Consider the following 23,035-nt stretch of genomic DNA (forward strand, 5'->3'; position numbering starts at 1 on the left):
TATGATTTCACAGCTGCATTTTTTGTTTTATTATAGCCTACATAATTTAAATGTTATTGTTTTAGATTGTAAAACAATGCCAATATCAGTATCCTTGTTCACACGAGTGAAATTACAGATTACTTAGCTACTGTTACTGGGATCCGAAACACATATTTATTCATGGTTGAAAACTTTTCAACCGCTAGGTGGCGCAAAAGATTTAAATATGCTCCTTATCACTATTGACCAATAAATCACAGCTCTATTGTATCAGTGTCTTTCGATCCAAATGCTTTATTTTAGGTTTTTATTTTCTCCTTGTTTAATCATTATAATTGATAAATCATCTCTCATTTTTCAACACAACATGGCAACATAAACATGAATAATAGCCAAGTTATGTTTTGTTGTTGTTGTTGTTGTTGAATATTACATTGCAATAAATGACTAGGCTATATTAAATTTACACTGATTTCCGCATTAATTTAACTATTGATCTGTTTCTTTCGAATGTATCATTTAACATAGTGACTTGTTTATTCTTCAGTTTCTGGCTAATCTGTAAACCAACTAACTTGATTTACTGGTTTAAATGGAAGAGTAATGTGCCTAATTTCCCACTGACAACTAGTAGTCTACAGCACTTGGGAGGCGATATTGCTGTTCGCGGAAGGATACGCAAAAGGAGGTGTAGCGTCGCAGGCGTAGGAATACGGGACGTTTTTTTTACTGAAAGTCAGGAATTATCTGGATTTTTGTGATCTTTTTTCCCAAAGCGTTTTTAATCTTCGTATAGCGCGAAACTGACACATGTGACAACACATATGCGTGTGTTTTCTTCATTTGCGTTTGAGTAGAGACTGAATTCTTGGTCAACAGATTCTGGTGGAAAAAGAACGGCTCAAAACTACTGAATTTTGGAAAACATGGAGACAAGAAGGGAAGGACCCGACTGAACCAAAGTTTCCAAACAAATTATTCAAAGAAAAGAGGGAATCGCTTTCGCGAGAGGAAAATATGTGTAGCACATCCGACAAGCGTGGATTTTATTTTATTGCCGCTGTGAAACGAAGCTTTTTTGAGCAGAATTACTGAATTGGGAACTATACCGCTGCTCCTAACGCAAACATCAAACGATTTGCAAAGTTTTCCCCCGATTTTGTAGTGGAAAATGTGGAAATTCTGCAAGTTGGACTAGGAAGGAGAGGAATCACGATGAAAGCTTGAACCGTGGGGCTGTTTTAACGCATCTTTTGAGTGAATTTCCCTAGATTCCCACACATTGGAGCGGACAGGATACAATCTTATGGAGAAAAAGTCCATTCAGCGTGTAAGGGGCCTAAAAAGGATGTATATTTAGTTTACAGACTTACTTTACAGTGCCAATTCAATTGGTGGTGTAGTACTGCAAACTTGCCTCGAAAAAAAATCGCCTATGGGATTAGGTTGTGTTTAGGAATGCCGATTTGGAAGTATGTCGTGTTGGGCATGATAGAAAACCGCCGAGACGCACGAAGTAACATTTGGGACTGTAAAATGAGCCAAAAGCTTTTGGACTGACGTGAAATGCTACCGGGCAGTCTCTTTCATTCGTAAGGCAACATTATAACAATAAATTGTTTCTCTGAGTTTACTTCCAGTCGTAGTTTGGCATTGACAAAGGCGACTGTATCCAGACAGAGGCGAGGGGGAAGCCTGTCGAGTCTCTGTGGTGGCATTTTGGCTGGGGAAATGATGAAGCGTCTCAGACAGACAGAAAGAGTTTTCCTCCATTGATCATCTGCGTTTGCTTTTAGCATCGATTTCCTTTGCTAACTCTGAGATCTGTAGAAGAGCTACAGTCAAATGACATGGCGTATTAAAACCATCACAGGCAACCGTGGAAATATAAAACATAATTGTTGCTATTTCATTCAAGAGGAGACATTCCCCTAAACACCAAGACGGAACTGTCAAAAGTGCCACCGGTTATTATAATTTTTTTGTATATTATTTTTCTGTCGAATACAAAGGTGTTTTACCATGGTAAAATGCCAATTGGATAAGAGCTGAAGAAAATCAAGAAAGGAAAGCCCAATGAGCGGCACACAGTCCACGCTTGCTGAGAGGTAAATGATGACATAATATTTACATGGTTGTGTTTATGATAATGATAGTGGCCTGTCTTAGGCTTATGACACTGTTTATACATATCCAAAACACTATAGGCTATTGTTGAGATGAATCTGGCAGCCTTCAACAAAATACAGGCTATATGGTAACTTGTGGGATTACACAGAAACAATGACAATTTTTGTATACCTTAGTAATACCATGATATTTTTATAACTACCTCGGGATACTATGCAAGCACGTTGCTGTATGAATATAAATGTCATTTGCTAACATGGTTTATCATCAAAATAACATGGTATTACCGTGGTGTAACTACCATGGGGGTTGTTTTAAATAATTTTGGTACCATGGTATATATATATATATATATATATATATATATATATATATATATATATATATATATATATATATATAATATAATATAATATAATACCCTCACGTAAATATGCTAATAATTTACTATCCCAATACCATCAATGTACCATGTATGGTACTGCCATGGTACTTTTTATATAAGGCGAGTTAGTCACTTGTTGAAATGGGTGAGTATAAGATCTGAACAAGCATCCCCTTGCAGAACCCAAACCTAAGTTAATGTTCAGGGTTTAACACTAAAACCGAAAAGAACCTAGAGAGCATGATGGGTATCGTCATAAGTGCGAGTTTTTCTCTCGGGTCTTGTAGACGTGCAGTCAAACCTGTTTCTCACAAAATTGTCAAGTTGATAAGGAAACTGGTGACCTTTTGACCTTGCAGTTCAAATTTACTTGATTTTCTTTCAGATAAACTTAATGTAAGTGAATATTTTTCTAAGCAATAGCACTTTGGAGCCACTCGTTTATTGTGACAGTGTGTGGTTTGTGTATTGTTTTGATAATGCATTAATCTTTCAGAATAACCTAGAGAACTGTGAGTGATGGAAAGATCTGTTTTGGATCTTTGAAACTTGTTCAGCAAAATGAATACATTTTTATTCAAGTAATTTTGTTCATTTGAGCAGAATTAAATTAAATGTTACATTTTCAATAGTCAGATTAAAACTTGCACCGTTACATTTACTTGCACAAACTTTGATCATATTCCGAAATATGGATTTCTGTTTATCAAATTATGAGAAACAGAAATGATTAGTTCAGTGTTTTCTGGTCCGAGTAACTTATTATTTTGTCACATGACAGCTGCATATGCTAGTACAAGAAACAGAATCGATTAGTTTACCTTTTGACTCTGGTCCGAGTCTTTCTTTGTCACATGAGAGAAATGAAAATTAACGAATTGTTCATGATCAACCTATCACTGTGACAGGAAGCACTTTAGATATGCGGCCATCTTGCTGTCTTCTGCTAATGCTGCTCTTTAGACTCATTGTGTCTCTTGTTGTGGTTTTCCACAACTTTGAGTTTTTGCCTGTATTGCTCGACCAGTCGCACACATTTCAAAGATCAAAACACAGAAGATGCTGGGTAAGCAAATGTGTTGTCATCTAATCTGTGTGCAGAGTTGTGCCTTGGTGCATGTTGTGTGACATCTGTTTTTTGACAACCACGTTTTTTCCCCCATTAGTACAGATGTAGTGCACAGCAGGGCTGATACTCTCTCAGTTGTCTCATGTGTCAGGGTCTGAGCATGGTATATAGCTAAGCTTCTAAGGTGATGTAAGGTGATGGTAAACAGTAAAGACAGGCCGTTTTCTTCAGAGGTATTTTTCTTCAGAGGTATTTTTTTAAAAGGCTTGTGTCCTTTTAAATGCAAATGAGATCTTGTACCCTCTTGAATTTTGTATATGTCCCCTTAATATCCAAAAACCACTAGAACAAGTGTAACAACCGTAACAAAGTTCAAGTTCTGGGAAGGAGGTGTGGATATTAAACATAACTTTATTCTTACATTTAGTCGTAAAAGCAATCAGCGGCTGACTGTGACATTCAACAATCACAATAAACAGCAACGTAAAATGTCCCAGAGTCTCTGCCCTGCCCTACTTCATACCACAGTAACGTTAATATAATTTTAATACATAAACTCATCCATGAACATGATTTCTTCATGAGTCCAGTCAGATTGCTTTCCATCGGCTGTGGAGGTTAAGACGATGCCTCCCATGATTCCGCGCTCATTCACACCTTTCATCAAACTATGCATTTGTTTTAAATAAGCAATTTCTAGCAGCGAAAACATATTACATATTAATAGAAACTGAAGCAATAATGATGATGTAGCTGACGAGTTAACCAGGTCAAATTAATGTGAACTAGAGAAAAAACTGCTTTGAGTATCTTCAGTGTTAAATGTACCTTAGATCTTATATTATTATTATTGTTATACTGTGTATATCTAGGATGCCTAATTTTTTTTTACAAAACAAATTGTTTGTTTCTTTGTGATGTCTTGTACAACAGTTTTTTTTAAGGAATATTACTTAAGCAAATCAGCATATTAGAATGATTTTTGAAGGATCAATGTAGCACTTAAGACTTGAGGAATGGATGCTGAACATTCTGTGCCATAACAAGAATAAATTACATTTAAAAATATAATAGAAAACCATCTTGAGAGATTTCATACTATTACTGTTTTAACTGTATTTTTGTACCAATACGCCTTAATGGACAAAATCAAAAAACAAAACAAAAATAATGATTAAGAATATTAATAAATAAATTGGATATTTAGGACCATGTTTATACTTCAGTAAGATTGCAGATCTGGGTCATTAACACGTTTTAAATACACATACAGTGCCTTGCGAAAGTTTTCAGCCCCCTTGAACTTTGAGACCTTTTGCCACATTTCAGGCTTCAAACATAGATATAAAACTGTAATTTTTTGTGAAGAATCAACAACAAGTGGGACACAATCATGAAGTGGAATGAAATTTCTTGGATATTTTAAACTTTTTTTAACAAAACAAAAATTGGGCATGCAAAATTATTCAGTCCCTTTACTTTCAGTGCCGCAAACTCTCCAGAAGTTCAGTGAGGATCTCTGAATGATCCAATGCTGACCTAAATGACTAATGATGATAAATAGAATCCACCTGTGTGTAATCAAGTCTCCGTATAAATGCAGCTGCACTGTGATAGTCTCAGAGGTCCGTTTAAAGCGCAGAGAGCATCATGAAGAACCAGGAACACACCAGGCAGGTCCGAGATACTGTTGTGGAGAAGTTTAAAGCTGGATTTGGATACAAAAATATTTCCCAAGCTTTAAACATCCCAAGGAGCACTGTGCAAGCAATGATATTGAAATGGAAGGAGTATCAGACCACTGCAAATCTACCAAGACCTGGCCGTCCCTCTAAACTTTCAGCTCATACAAGGAGAAGACTGGTCAGAGATGCAGCCAAGAGGCCCATGATCACTCTGGATAAACTGCAGAGATCTACAGCTGAGGTGGGAGACTCTGTCCATAGGACAACAATCAGTCGTATACACAAATCTGGCCTTAATGGAAGAGTGGCAAGAAGAAAGCCATTTCTTAAAGGGGGGGTGAAACACTCAGTTTCAGTCAATCTCATGTCAATCTTGAGTACCTATAGAGTAGTATTGCATCCTTCATATCTCCGAAAAGTCTTTAGTTTTATTATATATATAAAAGAAATATGGGCTGTGCCGAGTCTTTCTGTGATATGTACTGTATTTAGGGGCCTGTCAACATTTGTGTGTGTTTACTCGCAGTTTGTGAGGACTGATTCCTGATTCCTGGTTTATGGTTTATGGACTATTGTATGTGACTAAACCTGAGCAGTAGCAAGCAAAACGGTTTTGCACGTCAGACTAGTGTAACGTTATACATAGAACAACAATAGAGTCCGTTTGTCATTCAAATGCGCTATCATTTACTAATGATCGTGTCATTTACTGATGTTTACTCACGTGATGATAGCTAACAGCATAGACATTTGAAGCAGTTTTACTCACCGGCTTCTTCCAAAGCAGGACCGAACCTTTATCGCTGGGACCGCTCCGTCAAAAACACACTTCTTTGGTATGATTTGGTAAAGTCCTGACAGCAGTGAACGGTGGAGATCCACTTTTGCGACGCGACTAAAGCGATGTTGTGAATCCCATCATTTCTGCGTTCAAATCGGTTCAAATGCAGCGCTGCCTTCCCGAAATGCTGTGCTGAAGCGTTGAAGTCGCTCGACGTCACCCATAGGAATAAAGTGGAGCGCGGTGCCTGGAACGACTGGATCTGCACCTGAGAGAGTGTTAATGGGCGTGCATTTCCTCTCTCGCTCTAGTCACGCGCGTGCGCACCCTAGAAGAGCCTGTACGGCCCATACAAGGTCCTTCCGCTCTATTAACGTCAAGCTGAGCCATACTCGAAAAAAATTCTCCGAAACTTGTGAGAAACCGGAAGGAGTATTTTTAACACAGAAATACTCCATCAAACGTCCAACATTAGTTTTTGAAACTTTGTCTATGTTTAGGATGGGAATCCAAGTCTTTAACAGTGAAAATTTCAGTCTCTCGATGTGCAAAACTGATAGAGACCCACCGCAGGCGACTTACAGCTGTAATCGGAGCAGAGGTGGCGCTACAAAGTATTTACTTAATAATACTTTGCCGAATAATTTTGCATGCCCAATTTTTCAGTTTTTGATTTGTTAAAAAAGTTTGAAATATCCAATAAATTTCGTTCCACTTCATGATTGTGTCCCACTTGTTGTTGATTCTTCACAAAAAATTACAGTTTTATATCATTATGTTTGAAGCCTGCAATGTGGCAAAAGGTCGCAAAGTTCAAGGGGGCCGAATACTTTCGAAAGGCACTGTAAATGATGGCGTAAAGTGTGTGTGTGTATATATTGCGTTGTAAATGACCAAACCTACTTCAGCGATTAGCATATGACTTTCTATAAGTAGAAACCCTGGAGTATATTCGAATGATCGTGCTTCCCCTGAACTGATTTTATGAAGATGAACGCGGTGGTGGGAAAGTGATCAAAGTGATTCAGTAGCGGCGGCTTTGGGAGTGGCTTCATAGGGCAGCGAAGCATTCTGGGAATTGTTGTCTTTCATCCTCATAAGACAAAAATAAATTTTCTGTCTTTTCTCAGTATAGAAGCCACAGAAATTCACATTTCTACTACATCAATTACTCTAAATACAGATTCATCTTCCCAGCGCTGAAGTACCCCTTTAATGGACAGACAGTGACTTTTTTCATTGGGCGGCTGGAGTTTTGGCAGTGAGTTCAGAGGGCATGATGGCATATTTAGAGAAGAAATATTCTTCCGGCTGTATTAAAGTTTCTCCAGGCTCTTCTCTGAAGCTGTCTCACCAAAGCAAAGCTCTGCTCACCCCTCATCATTTGTCTGAATAACTGTGGTAGTAGCGAGTGAGTCAGAAGCCTTCTTCTTCTGGAAAGCTTTTGTACGTCATCACACAACACTTTAATCTCAAGGCTTCACAAAAGCTGTTTCTGTTTTTAAAAATAGTGCAGATGTGAGAAAGCAACTCAAGTTATGTATCTGTTTGGTTTCATAGTAACACAACAGCTGTGTCCGAAACATAAGGCCACTGCCTTGATGACTTCACAGGTGGTGTTTTTGTGTGAAAACGCCTAAAAAGGAAGCTAGGTTCAGACTCCAAAACTGCATGTCTAATGAGCTAGAACAAATTAGTGTTAAGAGTTAGTCATATCCAAGCAAATGTTTATTGACTACTTGTTTCTTACCAGAAATGATGAAAAAATCAAAACTTTTCATTTAACTTAAAATGCATTTTTCTTGTGCCTTAAAATGGTCCTGCTTTTGTTTGTTGCCTATGAAGATTTTATTTTTATTTTTCAGTTCTTGGGCACAGTCAATGTGTAAAATTAGCATAAGTAGACGCTTAGTACAGTATGCTTGTTTGATTGGAGCATCATTTTTATAGTTTGTGAAATTCAGATGTTTACAGCACTTTTGTTTAGGTCTTGATTATTCACACTTTCCTTTTTACTATCGTTTGTACTGTTTGCTTCATGTTGTTTCTAACGTATCGAACCTTGCATAAGAAAAAGGAAAGAAAATTGGCTTTCCTTTGGGTTTCTTACTGTGTTAATGCATGATATTGTATTCTGTACTGTAACAACTATATAATATATGAAACATTGCAAACATAAGCTTGATGACAGCTAATATGATATCGAACTACACACTAACATCAACTAAACAGACACCAAAAATTGTTTGTTCTTATTTGTAGTATCTGAATTCATGTGGCAAGCATCATGGCACTGAATGTTTGCTGAAGGCTGTATCGTACAGCTTGCTCTTTGTCACAGCATTTCGCTGATCTGTGGTCTTTTTTTTTTTTTTTTTTTTACCCCCGAGGCCCTCTCGGGAAGTGGTGACATCACTAATAAACAATGTCTGTCAACTTGGCCAGGCCACAAGCTCTTCCTGACAGAGTTGCGAGCCACCAGCAGTGCATCATGGGAAGAAATTGAGCTGCTTTGGTACTTTATTTATGACAGCCATTCTGTATGAAAAGAGGACCATATACACTCTAAAAACTAATACTATGATTTACTCAATTTTTTTGGTGAAACATTTTTACACTAAAAAAATTGAGTAAATTTTGAAGCAGTGAAATCAATTTTAGACGCCATAAGAACTGAGTAAATGTAAGTAAAAAAAATAAGTAGATCTGAGTAACTGCATTTGTTACATTAACAAATTCAATTGAGTAGAAAAAATTGGGTAAAATGCATTTTAAAAACCAATATTTATGACTAATATGAGCTGTTTTTATTTATGAGTATTACTAACTTGTATAGTATAACTTTAATTTCCTCTAAACCTTTGTAAAATACTCCACAGTCCACACAAACACACTTATACATCACATGGCCTTTATTGTCGACGAGTAACGTTACAGCAATAACGTTACAGCATATATTAATATTTTGACATGTAAAGAATAACAGTTATTTTACAACATTTAAACTCATGTAACAAACATTTTAGAAGTAAAAATTAAACATTTAAAAGTAATTCAAGTGAAATCAACCGGTCTGTTATCCCATTTCCACCGTATCAGCGCTGTTTCTCGAGCCTGAGATGGACTAACGTTACGGTCTGCGGGTGGACTTTGAACTCGAGACCGCTGTCCTGCGTTTCATTCGTAGCTGAAAGATGCTGCGAGGCGCCAGACTCCATAACCTGACAATAAACAAACAGTGCCTAGTTTTAATAAGATTGTATCATCCAAATTCATTATATTCATTATCTTTACGAATAAAGCTGTGTGTTTTGAGCAACACAGCAGGCGTTTCAAAGACCAACGCCACACGTTAACTTAAGGTGACTCACACTGTCCCTGTATGTTGTTTTGAATTAAATAAAATGCCTTTTAGCACAGTAATGATTATATAGATAAAACAAAACATACAAACCTGAATTTCACTGAGGAAATGCAACAATTCTGCGACGCTGGAGAATTCAAATATCCGCACTCACTCAACCGTCGAGCTGTCGTCACGTCAGAGGGTGGGGGAGGGGCGCATTGTTTTAATGGAGTAAACTTACTCAATTTCTTCAGTGTGTGTTAAATATTAATAATCTTGATATTAATTAAGTAATATTTGTGGTTCTTGAAACAGATCGGTTTAATTCTCCATTCTCAAATATTTTGAAATAAATTTCACAAATGTATTAAGTATATTTAAAATAAATAATTGGTTATTTGAATACTAAATTATTTTAGTGAAAAAAACTTAAATATAACTATACATTTTAGACAAAATTAACTGTTGGATTTTTAGTCAATTATTTTGGTATGTTTAACTAAAACCATCAAGTAAATGATATTGAGAGATTTTATTAAGTTAATAAAGTTAATTATTACTGTGATATTTACTAAGCCACTGAATTATTTTTTAGAGTGTAGGCAGTTTAAAATGGAATGTTGTTTCAATGTGTGTATGTATAAATTGTTTCTTTTTTAAAATACAGCTATGTAAAATAATAGTTATATGATCTATATCTATAAACTATTTTGTCTTTTAATAAGGACATTATTTTTGAATAAGACATTACTTTTTTTTACTATATAATTTTGCCTTGTGAAAAAAGAGATTTAGCATTTAAATGCTGTGTGCTTGAGGCTGTTTAATATACTCCTTGTGACAAGATGTATAATGGATTCATTAATTTATGAATAACCTCTTGTCTGAACTGGCCAGTAAAACTGCTACATTAATCAAGTTAGAAGTGTCAACCTGTAAGTACTGTAAACACCGCAGCCCACTGCATTTCATTATTTAAAAAAAACAACAGTGTAGCACAGGCCACCTCCACACAGCCATTAAATAACACATTTAGTTATACAGAGAATAGCACAAATATTATGGTGTTTAGCTGAATGTGTAATAATCATCCAGACGTCTCTTAAAAATCCTTCAATGGAGAACATTTAACAACAGAACAAGCTAAAATTCCCGACTCTATATTTCTTATCTTGGTGTGAACGTAATAGTAAATTACATAAATCACTGATTATGCTAAAGCTGAAAATAAGGTTAAATAACACCTTAAAGAGTTAGTTCATCCAACAATGAATTACTCACCCTCATGTTGTTACAAACCCATAACACTTTTGTTCATCTTTAGAAAACAATTTAAGAAGTTTTCTGAAATCTGAGAGCTTTCCGTTGACAGCTGCGCAACTACCACTTTAACATTTCCATAATGTGTCCATTTAATCCATATGAATCCTGAAGAGGAACTGAACCTGCTTAAAGAGTTAGTTCACCCAAAAATGAAATTGATGTCATTAATGACTCACCCTAATGTCGTTCCACACCTGTAAGACCTCTGTTCATCTTCAGAACACAGTTGAAGATATTTTATATTTAGTCCGAGAGCGAATGGAAGTTTATGCACACTATACTGTCCATGTCCAGAAAGGGAATAAAACATCATCAAAGTAGTCCATATGTGACATCAGTTGGTTAATTAGAATCTCTTGAAGCTTCGAAAATACATTTTGGTCCAAAAATCACAAAAACTACCACTTAATTCAGCATTGCCTTCTCTTCCCTGTTTGTTTTCATTCCTCAAATAAAGATTCAAACGGTTGTGAATCAGCGTATTGATTCATGATTTGTATCGCCAATGTCGCGTGATTTCAGCTGTGGCCTTTAAGGTCATTAATGACATAAATTGAATTTTAGGGTGAACTAACCCTTTAACGCGTGAGAACAAACTTCACTGTTTTTAGCGGAAGCTCAAATGTGCAGCATAACTGTGCGTTCACACCAGTCAAGGGCTTCTACCAGGCGGCTCCAGTCTCATTGTGAAATGGCTGGCATGGATTGTTTTAAACTACGGTGAATAAGCTCAATTTGCTGGATTTAGGTAGCTTGTAGTTTCAATATGTATAGCTCAAATTGAGTAAAGCGCATTTTTTTACAACTTACCAGATTTTCCAACCCCCTCACTCACTTTCTTCCAAGCAAGATCCTTTTTATTCCTGACTCAATAAAGTACGAAGATGTAGCCTATTGTACATCTCCGGGTATCCACTAGGGTTGCTACGATAGTCTGTGTTGCCGGTGTTTCCCGTGTTCATCACTTGCACACCGCCGTCGTTTTTTTTAATTTTTTATAGTAAAACAAATTTAGTTCAATAAGAAAACCGACAATGCTAATATAAACTGAATGTGTCTGCTTAATAAACCATGAACCGAATGAGCACAGACCAGCATGAGTCAGATCTCATTCATCAGAGAGCACCAGGAGAGGATTGACAAGATTGTAGGGGAAGATTTGGTTTCAAAGTGAAATGTAAAAAAGTGCCATTTAAGTGAGTTTGTGGTGGTGGTGTGTTTTAACAGGCTAATGAACCCACAATTCAAGCAACATGCCCCGAATTGATGCTAACTCTAAAATATGAATTTTGCGCAACAGAATGCGCATTTACGGCCGAACTGTCATTCCCGGTGTGTGTGCACTGGTGCGTTTTCAGTTTAGTCATATGGAAGCTTAACTTTCATAGGAACTTTTTGAAAACACTCGCTTTGCTCCGTTCCATTATTAATGCCAGAGCGGCCGTGTGCATGTTACTTTCGGTTAGACAGAATTAGTGATTCCAAAGTTCAGATTTTTCAACTCGCGCGAATCACGCGTCACGTCATTTGCGCTGCAGAATATTTATTCACATCTTTGCATTGACATTACATGTAAATCACTCATCACTCATTACTTAACACTTCATTCGCGTCTGGTGTGAATGCAGCATAACACATTCCCGCAGGTTAAGCGAACATGCTTGAGCTTCTGTTTACTGAAACTGATGTGTGAGTTGATGAATGTCTATGTGAATAAAAGACTAAATTCAATCTGTTCACCATGTAAAGTGATCAAGTCTCTTCAGAAAATTTCGCTAAACCACTCAATTCATATGGATTAGTTTTACGATCTCTTTAGAAGGTTTTGAAGTGTCAAAGTTGTAGTTGTGTAGACTGTCAATGGGGGGAAAATAATACATATGTGTTCTGAAGATGAACGAAATTTTACAGGTTTGGAATGACATAAGGATGAGTTAACAATGACAGAATTTTTATAGGCCGTGGGCGTGAGGCACTGGAGACTTGGAAGTTCTTGGCTAGGATTGGATAAGATTTGCTTATTTAATGAGCTTCAGCTCCCCTGTCAGTTCAGTTCAGAAAGGAATATTATGATATTCAGCGGCCTGCCGATGGGCATCCATTCTGGATTGATAGGCTCGGGATGTTGGGCTTTGCAAGCCCTGGCCCATACATGTCCAGCGTGCTAAAGGTATGTTCTGTTAGACATGTATACATAAGCAAAATAATCTATAAAAATGCAATACTATTACATTATTGTGTTGCACTTGTTTTCATACGATTCCGCAGTTAAATGAAGCGAACACGATTGTCTTCCCCACGTGAGCTGACACACATTCCTGATATTAGGATCCGAAGGAAGTTTATGCAGCGACTGTTCTTCCACAACCAGGAATAGCTCAATATACTGCTATCTTCTTCGCAGCTCCATGAGTCGGTGGGTCGGGCTACTGAATTAGACTTAGTATTGTAGAGGCATGATTCGGTGCGCGATGACGTCAAGATGCGAACACGAACGTTTGCTGAGCCTGGTGTCTATAAAAGCTTTTCTTTGACTAACAAGTACATTTTCAGCTCTGAAACTTAGAGGATATTTTTATATTATCATGACCTTTAATATATCAAAAGCTCAAAGGGAAAGTTGATTTCTCAATTCATCACCCCTTTAAATGAAAATATTTGACAATAGATTAAATAGATTCAAATACTTTTCAAAATGTAGTAGTATTCTTTTAATAATATTGTCACATGAAGTTCTTCGGTCCCACATTATAACTATTATTTCCTTAACTATTATGTACTTACATCAAAAAGTAAGTACAATGTACTTATTGTGTTCATATTATGTTGCAAAACACCACACTGATATTGAAGTGGGAAAGGGGTAAAGTTAGGGACAGGTGTGGTGGTATGGGTAAGTGGCTCCATAACTTTAAGATCTACAGGATTATGATCCTCACAAACCTGAATTTGACCCAGTAGTTTAGATGTTCTGATCTTTATCGGATAAGTCTTAAGTTGTTACCAATACAACACTTAGAAAAAACGTTAGAGGGGAGCCATGGTTAGCTATGATTCTGAAAGATCAGACCCTCAGCACATGACATAGGATCATGGGAAAGATACCATCAGGAACATCCTGCTATGATGACAGGTACTTGCTCCATATAAAGTCACATTGACACTAATCTCTGGCTAGTCCGCTGGTACCTGTGTCTGACAAATCAGTTTTATACTCAATTTTAGACATGTTCATGTGACATCTTACAACCAAACAGTGTACTGTGTACTGTGATGTGAAACTAGTTCATCCTAAGGAGGGCTCAATTATTTTCTAGTTTTTCTATAAATTTAAAAGGGCAATGAATGGAGATTATGTATGGAGCAGGTCGAACTGCTCTAAACTTTTCCCAGCTATGCTGGTTTTGTTGCTGGAAGGCAGGCTTTGCTCTGTTTGGTCAGCTGATGGTCAGCAGCCCTAGTCAGCATTTTTTGTGCCGCTCTCATTGGCTGTGCAAAAAATGCGTGCGAGCGTGTTCGTGTTTGTCTGTGAGAGATTGAGAAATTCTTGAAAAACAGATGTGCTGAATAACGCCGTAATGCTGATCTTTTTAAGTCTTTTTCATTTTTCTTGTTCAGGGACAGACATTAGTTATAGCTCTTGCTTGCTACTTTTTATCTTCCTAGTCTAGTCTTCCAGTTTTATTCCAGTTTTTATTTTCATTGTTTTGATGGCAACAAAAATGGCATGCATGTATAGTTTTTTCCCCTAAGGCAGTTAAGTGCACTCACTGCAAACTGCCGATTTCAGTGGTCAAGCCAATCACATATAATCTTTAGAATCGACGGTGGAGCAGGATTTACGCTGAAATGGTTTGTGGGAAAAAATATGTAAATATTATGTGAAACAGTATGCATAATGCAGTGAACAGTGGTATGCCATCAGTTTTCATTGTGGAAACAAAAAGTGTTATTTTTCTTAATACATTTTTAAAAAAATATTAAAAATATGAACAAATAATGAGTTCATCAATGGTTCATCAAAAATTTTTATTTCTGCAAAAAATTTGTTTCCTTAACACGTTTTGTTATACTGGTTAAAACTCTTCACATAGCAATTAATAATAGACATGGTCTAAATACTTAAATGTTTATATATACACCTGCTCGCACATACGTTACACGTCATCAGCGTGTTTTGTAAGGCTATGCTGAGTTTTAGACACAGGCCACATCCACATGAGCTTTCCCTATCCACAGTCCTTTTGTCCCTCTACTCAAGAAATACCTGCGGACACACAAAACCACTGAAATGGACTCAAAACAACTTAGTAAGCATGCCAGACCAGTGTGTGGTGCTGTGATTCTGCCACAGAGACACCAAAGAAAAAAAGTAGACTTGGAGCATGCGCGAGACGTGGGAGGGGTGACATCGTCGTTTCTCAGAGTATACGGATTCTGAAAACAACATCCTTGCATTTTTGTGTGTACATAGTTAAAACACGATTAAAAAAATAGTGGTTTCAGGCTCCCAAAATCCTGGATCTGTCTGGACAAAACAACAATATGAATACAATACAAAAAAAATAAATAGCTAAACGTGTCTCTGTGTGTACGTGGCCACATAAACAAACAGCATTTTACAGTTCCTCCTGAACCTAAACAACGCCGCTTATGCTGTGTTCACGCCATTTCATAACCAGATATGGCACCCATGATGTTCTATCCACAGCTGTTTATGTCGAATTTATGCGTTTCTCTGTTAACACTATCAATGGCGAAATGAATCTGCAGCAGTCGTGTGGTACAAGTAAGAGCTATGTTAGTTGTTTACGTTCATTATTATAGTAATGTTATGTGCTTCGAGAGATTTAAGTTAATTTAATGCTGTCTTATGACTCTTGGAAACTCTGCTGTCTGTGATTGTGTTTTGAAGAAGGCATGGCTTTGGAGACTGCCCCGAAAGAAGGGTGAAATCTTATGCTTTCAAAGCTAACGTTCTATTGCTAACCGCTCAAAAATGACCAATCCTACCTTTAATAATATGGGATTCTGGATATAGCTGTTGCATCAGTGTATTGGAGGAGGTAGCACTATTTGTTAGTAATGAGTACCCCATTTGAGACTGTGTATGGCCATATAAATATAGACCTGTATTCTTGAATATTTCACCTACAATAAATGCAAATGATATAAAGAATGAGTCACATATGAGCAGTTTCACATGGTAATTTTGGCCCATTTAATTAAACACTCGTTCTTAGTGTGTCTGACGTGCCTCAGCTTGCTGAGCAGATAGAAACCTGTACTAATCGTGGCCGACACCACAGTGAGCCAGACACTGGAAGAGAAGAGTTCACTCACAAATGCTTTTTATATTTCATTTTTGAATGAAGAACGAAGGTGTTTGAAAATGCAAATTATGATTGGGTTGGGGTGTTACAATACCCTCCCATGTCACATATCATGATACTAAACTCACAATACAATATTATTGCAATACTTCAAGACACATAATAAAGTACTGTTTATTAAAATGCTACAGTTGGTATTAAATTGGGGGTGGAAATTAATCTGCTTGGACTTGGTACTGGTAACCCAATGCACAGGACAATAGTGACACTAGAATAAAAATATTCATGATTTTGAAGCTGAAAATACAGAACTGTAGATGAATATGTTTGCACTTTGTCACTGATTAGATGTATTTAAAATAATGTAGGCCACTTTTTATAACAAGACAAGACTGGTAACAAGACACGTGGCATTATTAGGACCCACAAATATTCCCCCACTGCATTGTAATACATTTTAGCCAACATTTATATAGTAGTTTAATGTAGAACTAACACTAAAACTCTGTAATCTTAACAGTTTTCTCACACAGTAATTTTCATTTTGGGGGAACTATACACAATACAGATTGTCACTATCCACAACTGCATTTTTGTATTGCGATACAAAACAATATATTGTTACACCCCTATGACTGAGTAAACACTGGAAATAACGTGGGGAAAGTAGGCTTATGATAGGCTTTTGGGAAACGCAGCCCCGAGTACTAGTTGTGGATGTTAATATAGTTATCATCTAGCTTTAGTTATTTTTCTTGTTATGAACAGGCCTTTACTCCCCTAGCTTTGACATATTCACTGGATATGCATTATACACACACACACACACACACTATGCTGTTGTCATTAAGCAGAATTCAGTGCAATCTATTAGTGATGCACTGACACTGGGATGGAAATTAGCACCTGCCACCAGCCAAATGTGGGTGATTTTGAGTTGTGGCGAGTAAACTCGCTTCACCTACCGGCCACCGTGGCGGGTAAATAAAAATAGCATACTGTTTCCCCTCTTTGTAAACTTTGTCCAATGCATGTGAGTGCGGCCGCATGTCCGAATATGACCAGTCGTTTTCGCCGTCATTACCCGGATGTAGTACCAGAAGACGCGAATACGAACTCGCACGCGCTGAAAGAAGATCTGTCACTGCGCATCATCCGAGAACGCGCAAATATTGAGTTCTCTTTCAAGTCTTGCGCTTAAATGGACAAACTCAAACAAAAAGTATGTCAACATGTCCATCTTGATTAGTATCCAAGCAGACATAGTCTGAATATGCCTCAAGTGAACGTTATACAGTCGAGAAAGAAGAGCATATCCCTGCACTAGGTCTTAAAGGGGCAGTAGCCTTTACTGCTGTCTGTTTAATGTCAAACAAAAGGACATCACTCACTGCTCTTAAATAGCTTTTGTAAGTTTAATAAGGATTAATCTTTAATTTAAACAGTTAAAATATGCAGTTATTTTACATTTGATTACTTTATTGAATTTCTGTACCTTTCTGCAGGCCATCAGGCCTGTACATTAGCTATTATTAAATGTACACATGAGTGAGGTCAAGTTAAACATTTTAGTTTGAATTGTATTTTATACTGTGGATTGTTGCAATGTGCTAAATAAATATTTGCATAATTTGTAATTGATTAATATTTGAAACTTTAATATTAATTTATGCAATCGCAATGCCTTGATTTTTAGTAGAGTTACACAGTCATAGCATTAGCCATAAATGCAATGGATAATTGGCATAATTTCTTTTGGTGTTTCGGTTTCTGCCAAGAATTTTTATTTCTGTGCATCCCTACTGACAATGTTCTGCTTGGTGTGTCGTCAACACGCTTCAGAAGATGCCAAAACTAATAGTTTCATTGTTGGGACTAAAAACCTGAAACTGGAAGCCATAAAAGATCATGAATCATCCAAATGCCACATCCAGGTAAAAAATAAAAAAAAAGCGCACAAAGCCCTACTCATTTAATGAAATGCATATCAGTTCATGGTTTGTGTGTCTATAAGAGAGATAGAGAAAATGTCAGTATTTCATTGAGACTTGAGATTAAATAAACTGCTTAAGTATTGTAGAGCTTGTAGTATTAATTTTTCACATGCAGTTACACATTGTCGGTTAAAAACAAGAAAGTGGCTGGTAAAAACATTGAGTGGCTGGTAGATTTTGAAATCCACCAGCCACAGTGGCCGGTGGACAAAAAAGTTAATTTCCATCCCTGACTGAAATATTTATGTTTACGGGGACCAAAATGTAAAGTTTTAGTTTTCATTTAGTCAGGGTGTTGTGTACTCATTTCATCAGAACAAATGTTATTGCTAACATATTGATAGGCCTGTCGCGATAGTCGTTAAATCAGTTAATCGCACTGTAAAAAAAATGAGCTCGATAATTGCCATTTGCATGCTTTTTTGTTTTCCTCGTTTCTCTTGTTGACTGCGCACGCCTCGTCCGTTTGGGGAGGTGTTTATACTTGGCGCGCAGACCGTGTGCGGTGTGATGAGACGTCATTCTCGGCCAGCAGATTCATCTGGAACTCATCACTCTTCGATTGCGGTGCCACACGCAAAGTTACGAAATTTGACGTGTACAACGCCAAGCGAAATGGGGTCTCGCACAGTCCACGTCGACGTCATTTTTGCTGCGCACACCCTCGCACTCGAGCGGACGCGTCATGTATAAACGAGGCTTAATGTAAATAGCCTTCTATGTAAAGCACTTTGAGTGCCTTTAAAAGCGCTATATAAATCGAACGCATTATTATTATTATTATTAAAGCTACACTGAAAGTTTGATAAACGCAAGTTAATTCTTCAGTTCAATCTTTGTGTGCTAAAAAGGCACATACGTTCCTGTAGAGATAGCAATACATATTCTCCTTTTTTGCCAAATAAATGAAAAGCATGTCATCAAGAGACTAGCTTTCCTCAGAGATGGTCAAGTTCAGTTTGTGCATGATTAGGCTATGATATAACATTTTTTTTAATACTGTATCCTAAATTGTGGATAATTAATTTATCATATGCTGAAGAACATTTCTGGATAAAAAAAAACAAAAAACAAAACAAAAAACAAGAACCGTACAGAACAGAAAACCGTGACCCTAAAACCGTGATACGAACCGAACCCTAATATGCCTAAAACAAAATCATCCGTTGCAGTTTTCATCCATTTTATTTATTGTTTTTGGTACTTATTTAAATGCATTTTTAAACAGACTGAGATTTACATGCTTTTATTGTTTTTGGTTGTTTTGTTCATTTATTGTGGTTATTTAAAATGTTTTCCATTTTTAGTCTTTAGAAATGAAAGTGTATTGATCTTTGAAAAGGTGTACCTGCATTTTTATGCTATTATCATTATTTTAAATGAAAATGGTCTCAGAACGACAATATTATTGTTTATCGCAATAATTTCTTGGCCCATTTATCATCCAGCTAAATTTGTTATCGTGACAGGCCTATATTGCTACTCTATCATCATTTTTGGTCATGGTCAAGTGCTTCCACACTGCTAAAATGTTTATGTGTTGTAGGTGATTCACATAGTGTGCAAGAGATGCTGACAAGGTCCTAAGTAAAACAATCGGGAAAGGGGACTTCAACCCTCCAAAATTATTTTGACCAAAACTGAAACTTTTTTTTGTTTTGTCTTTTTGGACTGTGAATGACTTTTTTGATTTCTGTGGATGATTTAGTGATTTAAACAACTACACGTTTTCAAAATCGACTATTCGACAATTGCCCGACCAACAATTAGACTATTTGCCATTATGGAAGCTATGAATAGGCTAGTTTCAGGTTTACCGGACCCTGATTGGATATGTTTCTTAGGGATCCATTATATAACAAAATCCACTGGTCTTAAACACAAAACTCAGAATTAATTGTTCCCATGTTTTCACAGAGGTTAGCTAAACAGCTAAAGCATAGTTGCAAAAAATAATAAGGAATTTTGTACTTGATAAAAAAATATATTCTCCAGAAAAAACAGCCGGATGTTCTTTATTATGGGTAAGGTCAATACACAATTGCATTATACTATTAACTGACAGTATGTCTTTAAAGTTATCACGAGTTTAATAACTAAAGTAGTAGGCATGTTTCAATTGAAAGGACTGTAGGATGTTGATCTCTTTAATGGCTTTGCTGCATACAGTTCCCACAGGAAGTGTGGCTGGGGAGAGAGAGTGAACGAGAGAGACAGGGACGGGGTTATAGACCCGTGTTGAAAAAGTAGGAAGTGGCTGTGGGAGCCAGTCTGCTTTTGGAGGCTGGAGATATTGGGGCCAGAAGAGCACACAGAGTCCTCGTGCTTCACACACGTGACAGGCCCTTTGACTCTCCCAGCTGCGTCACCTTGGAAACTGCAAGTAATGTTGCTGCAGCTTTCCCATTCTCCTTTGCCAGACGAGCTGTTAGGAAAGAAATTGACCTCCTCAGATCCAATCTTTTGCCATGTTGACTGCCATCGATACAGCTCGACAACCTGCTGACATACTACAGTCGTCGGGATGAGGTGATTGGTGAAGTTTACTGGTGATCTGCGATCAGCTACACTAGATCTTTGTGCTTTATAGTGGCTGTTGGGAAGGAAAAAGTTAGATTACGGCAAAAACTCCTTTTTATAAAAAACATTCGTTAAACAGTATCTTGATTTCTTTTTTTTTCTTCGCAAATTAATTTTCTATGATACTTCTTTGTATGTCAGGCTTCAACTTTGTCTCCGAATTTTTCTCAGCATGCCAGACATGTGAAAGGTCAGTTACATCACTCATGTCAAAGCATAGACACCAGTGTATGTCGCTCACGAAGGATCTGATGCCTCATGTCTATAACAGATTGTAAGTGTGCAAAAATATGAGAGAAAATTGAGCTTACGAGAAATGAGCTTTTAATTGCAACTTTCCTCATTACATGCATCAGCCTCTGAGCCAGAGGATTTACGGATTGGCAAAGGTCATGCATGTTGTATGAGACCAAAGTGCAGACTAAAGCCAAGAGACTTAAGAGCCTCAAAATGCCACTATGCAGCCAAAATGAGTCATGACAGTGACTGACTGCATTATGCTGTTTTAGCTGTAATTTAATAGTTGAGGTCAAAACCTCAGTTTTCTTGTTACCTAAGAGTTTCACATCTCTGGTGAACACATGCCCCTAAAAGGGTACTTTCTTAATACAAAATATAATTTCTTATTGTTTTCTTTTGATTTTGAGGAAATGTGACCTGTAAATGTATGATTTCACCAAAGAAATTTTAAGCGGCCAGTTGTATCAGACAATATAGAGTTTGATGCTAGCTGTGCTGTGAAGATATACACAGCTAGATGAAAATAAAAGTGCCCATATGTTGTAAAAAGTGGCACACGGTTTTGTAGTTCTCTATAAAAGTCAAGACAAGGCATTGTTGATTGGTGGTAGGTCTAGAGGGGCAAGAAGGTTCTACACCGATTTTTGCTATTTTCTTGGCTGATTCTGATTTCTGAATTTTTTTTGTTCTTTTTTTTCTAAGTGTGACCTGCCGATACCAGTTATTGCGATTGCGATTTTCTTTAACTAATTATTCGTCAAGGTGGGCATTTTGACATAATTTTGTGTGTATAGCCCTGTTTCCACCACAGGAACTTTACCCAGGAACTTTGGGTGGTACTCGGTGTGTTTAGACCGCAGGAGACAGGGTCTAAATGAAGTTCGGGTAAATATTTCTCCCTCCAAACGGCCCTGCTCGCGAGGTAGTACTTTTTCAAAGTTCAGGAACTTTCGAGGGCGGGACTTGGGCGCTGAACATGCTGATTGGTTTAGCTCACGCAGCATTTTATTTCAACTGGCATTTTTAAAAGTCTTTTGCGAGGTTCGGTCTACGTTCAGTAAATATCAGTCTTGCTCTCTGTCTGATGGCGCGCGTTCGTCTCAGCCATCTCTTCCTGTAAAAAAGTTCCTGGTACAAATTGTTCCGGGTAATTTTGGTGGAAACGGGGCTTATTTGATTGTTTAAACCTAGTAAGCCACTAATTTTTGGTACTTGCGAATCACAAGCTGTTTGAGATTTTAGGGCCCAATGAAATCCAATTTATTTTTTCCAAATTCCCTTTTTTCCATTTTAATGATTTAATCAAAAACATGTCTAATTAATTAATTGAATTAATAAAAAAACTATTCATTTATTAATTTACAATAATAGGGTGCCAGGAAAGGTTTCTTCCCCCCAGAAATGTGTGTGTTTAGTTTTTCTGGTAATCAAAGGGAAGTATAAAACATTAATGAGACACTATTTAACTGGACGAAATGAGACCAGTGAGTGAAAGGAGTGTTACTCTGTAATTAGAGAGAAGAGGGTGACAACGCACAGCTGACGTTTTTGTCTGTACCGCTGGCAACAAAACAGACTGACTCAGAATCGGTAAGACGTGAGACTGACAGCTGGTCCCTGATTTGGGCCGATCATGTGTAAAATCGTCTGATTCTGATTCCTGGCTGGTCGATCGGTTTATCTCTAGTTCTAGTGGCAACCCAATAATGTCGAATGTTAATCTAACATAAAGGACTTTTGGTTCATTGTTGGTGAGTAACTTATTTTTTCAAGTTTTGGCCCCACTTAATGTTTATAAAATACTAACATTGAAAATAATAGCTTGATACAATGCCATTTTTATTTTATTTTTATTTTACATTGCAAACCCTTTCATTACACATTACATCTAACCATACCACCAAAATCGTTGATAACATTACTTGTATCCCAACTAATTTGCAGAAGATATGTTTTGCGATACAAAATGAACACAGTAAGTACATTGTAACAAAAAAATTGTTTATGTAAGTACATAATTACTGTCCATAATATTTTGTGTGACCCAAGTTTTGGTCATTTATTTGCTTTCATATCATGTCATACTCTTCAGTGATGCATGTAAACAGAGTGCATACTTGATGTTTCTTGGTGCAGTCAGAGCCAGTTGTATGAGGCAAGAGAGAGATTAAATCTTAACCCTTGCAT

General features: G+C 37.1%; 1 protein-coding gene across 8 annotated transcripts in view; it reads left to right on the forward strand.

Annotated features, from left to right (window-relative positions):
* Window positions 1–665: 665 nt before the first annotated feature.
* arhgef12b (Rho guanine nucleotide exchange factor (GEF) 12b) overlaps window positions 666–23,035 on the forward strand; it is a 119,009-nt gene continuing 96,639 nt past the window's right edge. For 7 of the 8 annotated variants that reach the window (XM_067437812.1, XM_067437809.1, XM_067437806.1 and 4 more), the window contains exon 1: window positions 666–2,090. In XM_067437812.1, the coding sequence (XP_067293913.1) occupies window positions 2,059–2,090 (32 nt within the window). In that variant the 5' untranslated portion in view covers window positions 666–2,058. Of the gene's footprint in view, window positions 2,091–20,448; window positions 20,558–23,035 lie in introns of those variants that run through there. The other variant, XM_067437810.1, reaches the window with a different exon arrangement.

The sequence above is a fragment of the Pseudorasbora parva genome, chromosome 3, assembly GCF_024679245.1.
Source record: "Pseudorasbora parva isolate DD20220531a chromosome 3, ASM2467924v1, whole genome shotgun sequence".
Lineage (NCBI taxonomy): Eukaryota > Metazoa > Chordata > Actinopteri > Cypriniformes > Gobionidae > Pseudorasbora > Pseudorasbora parva.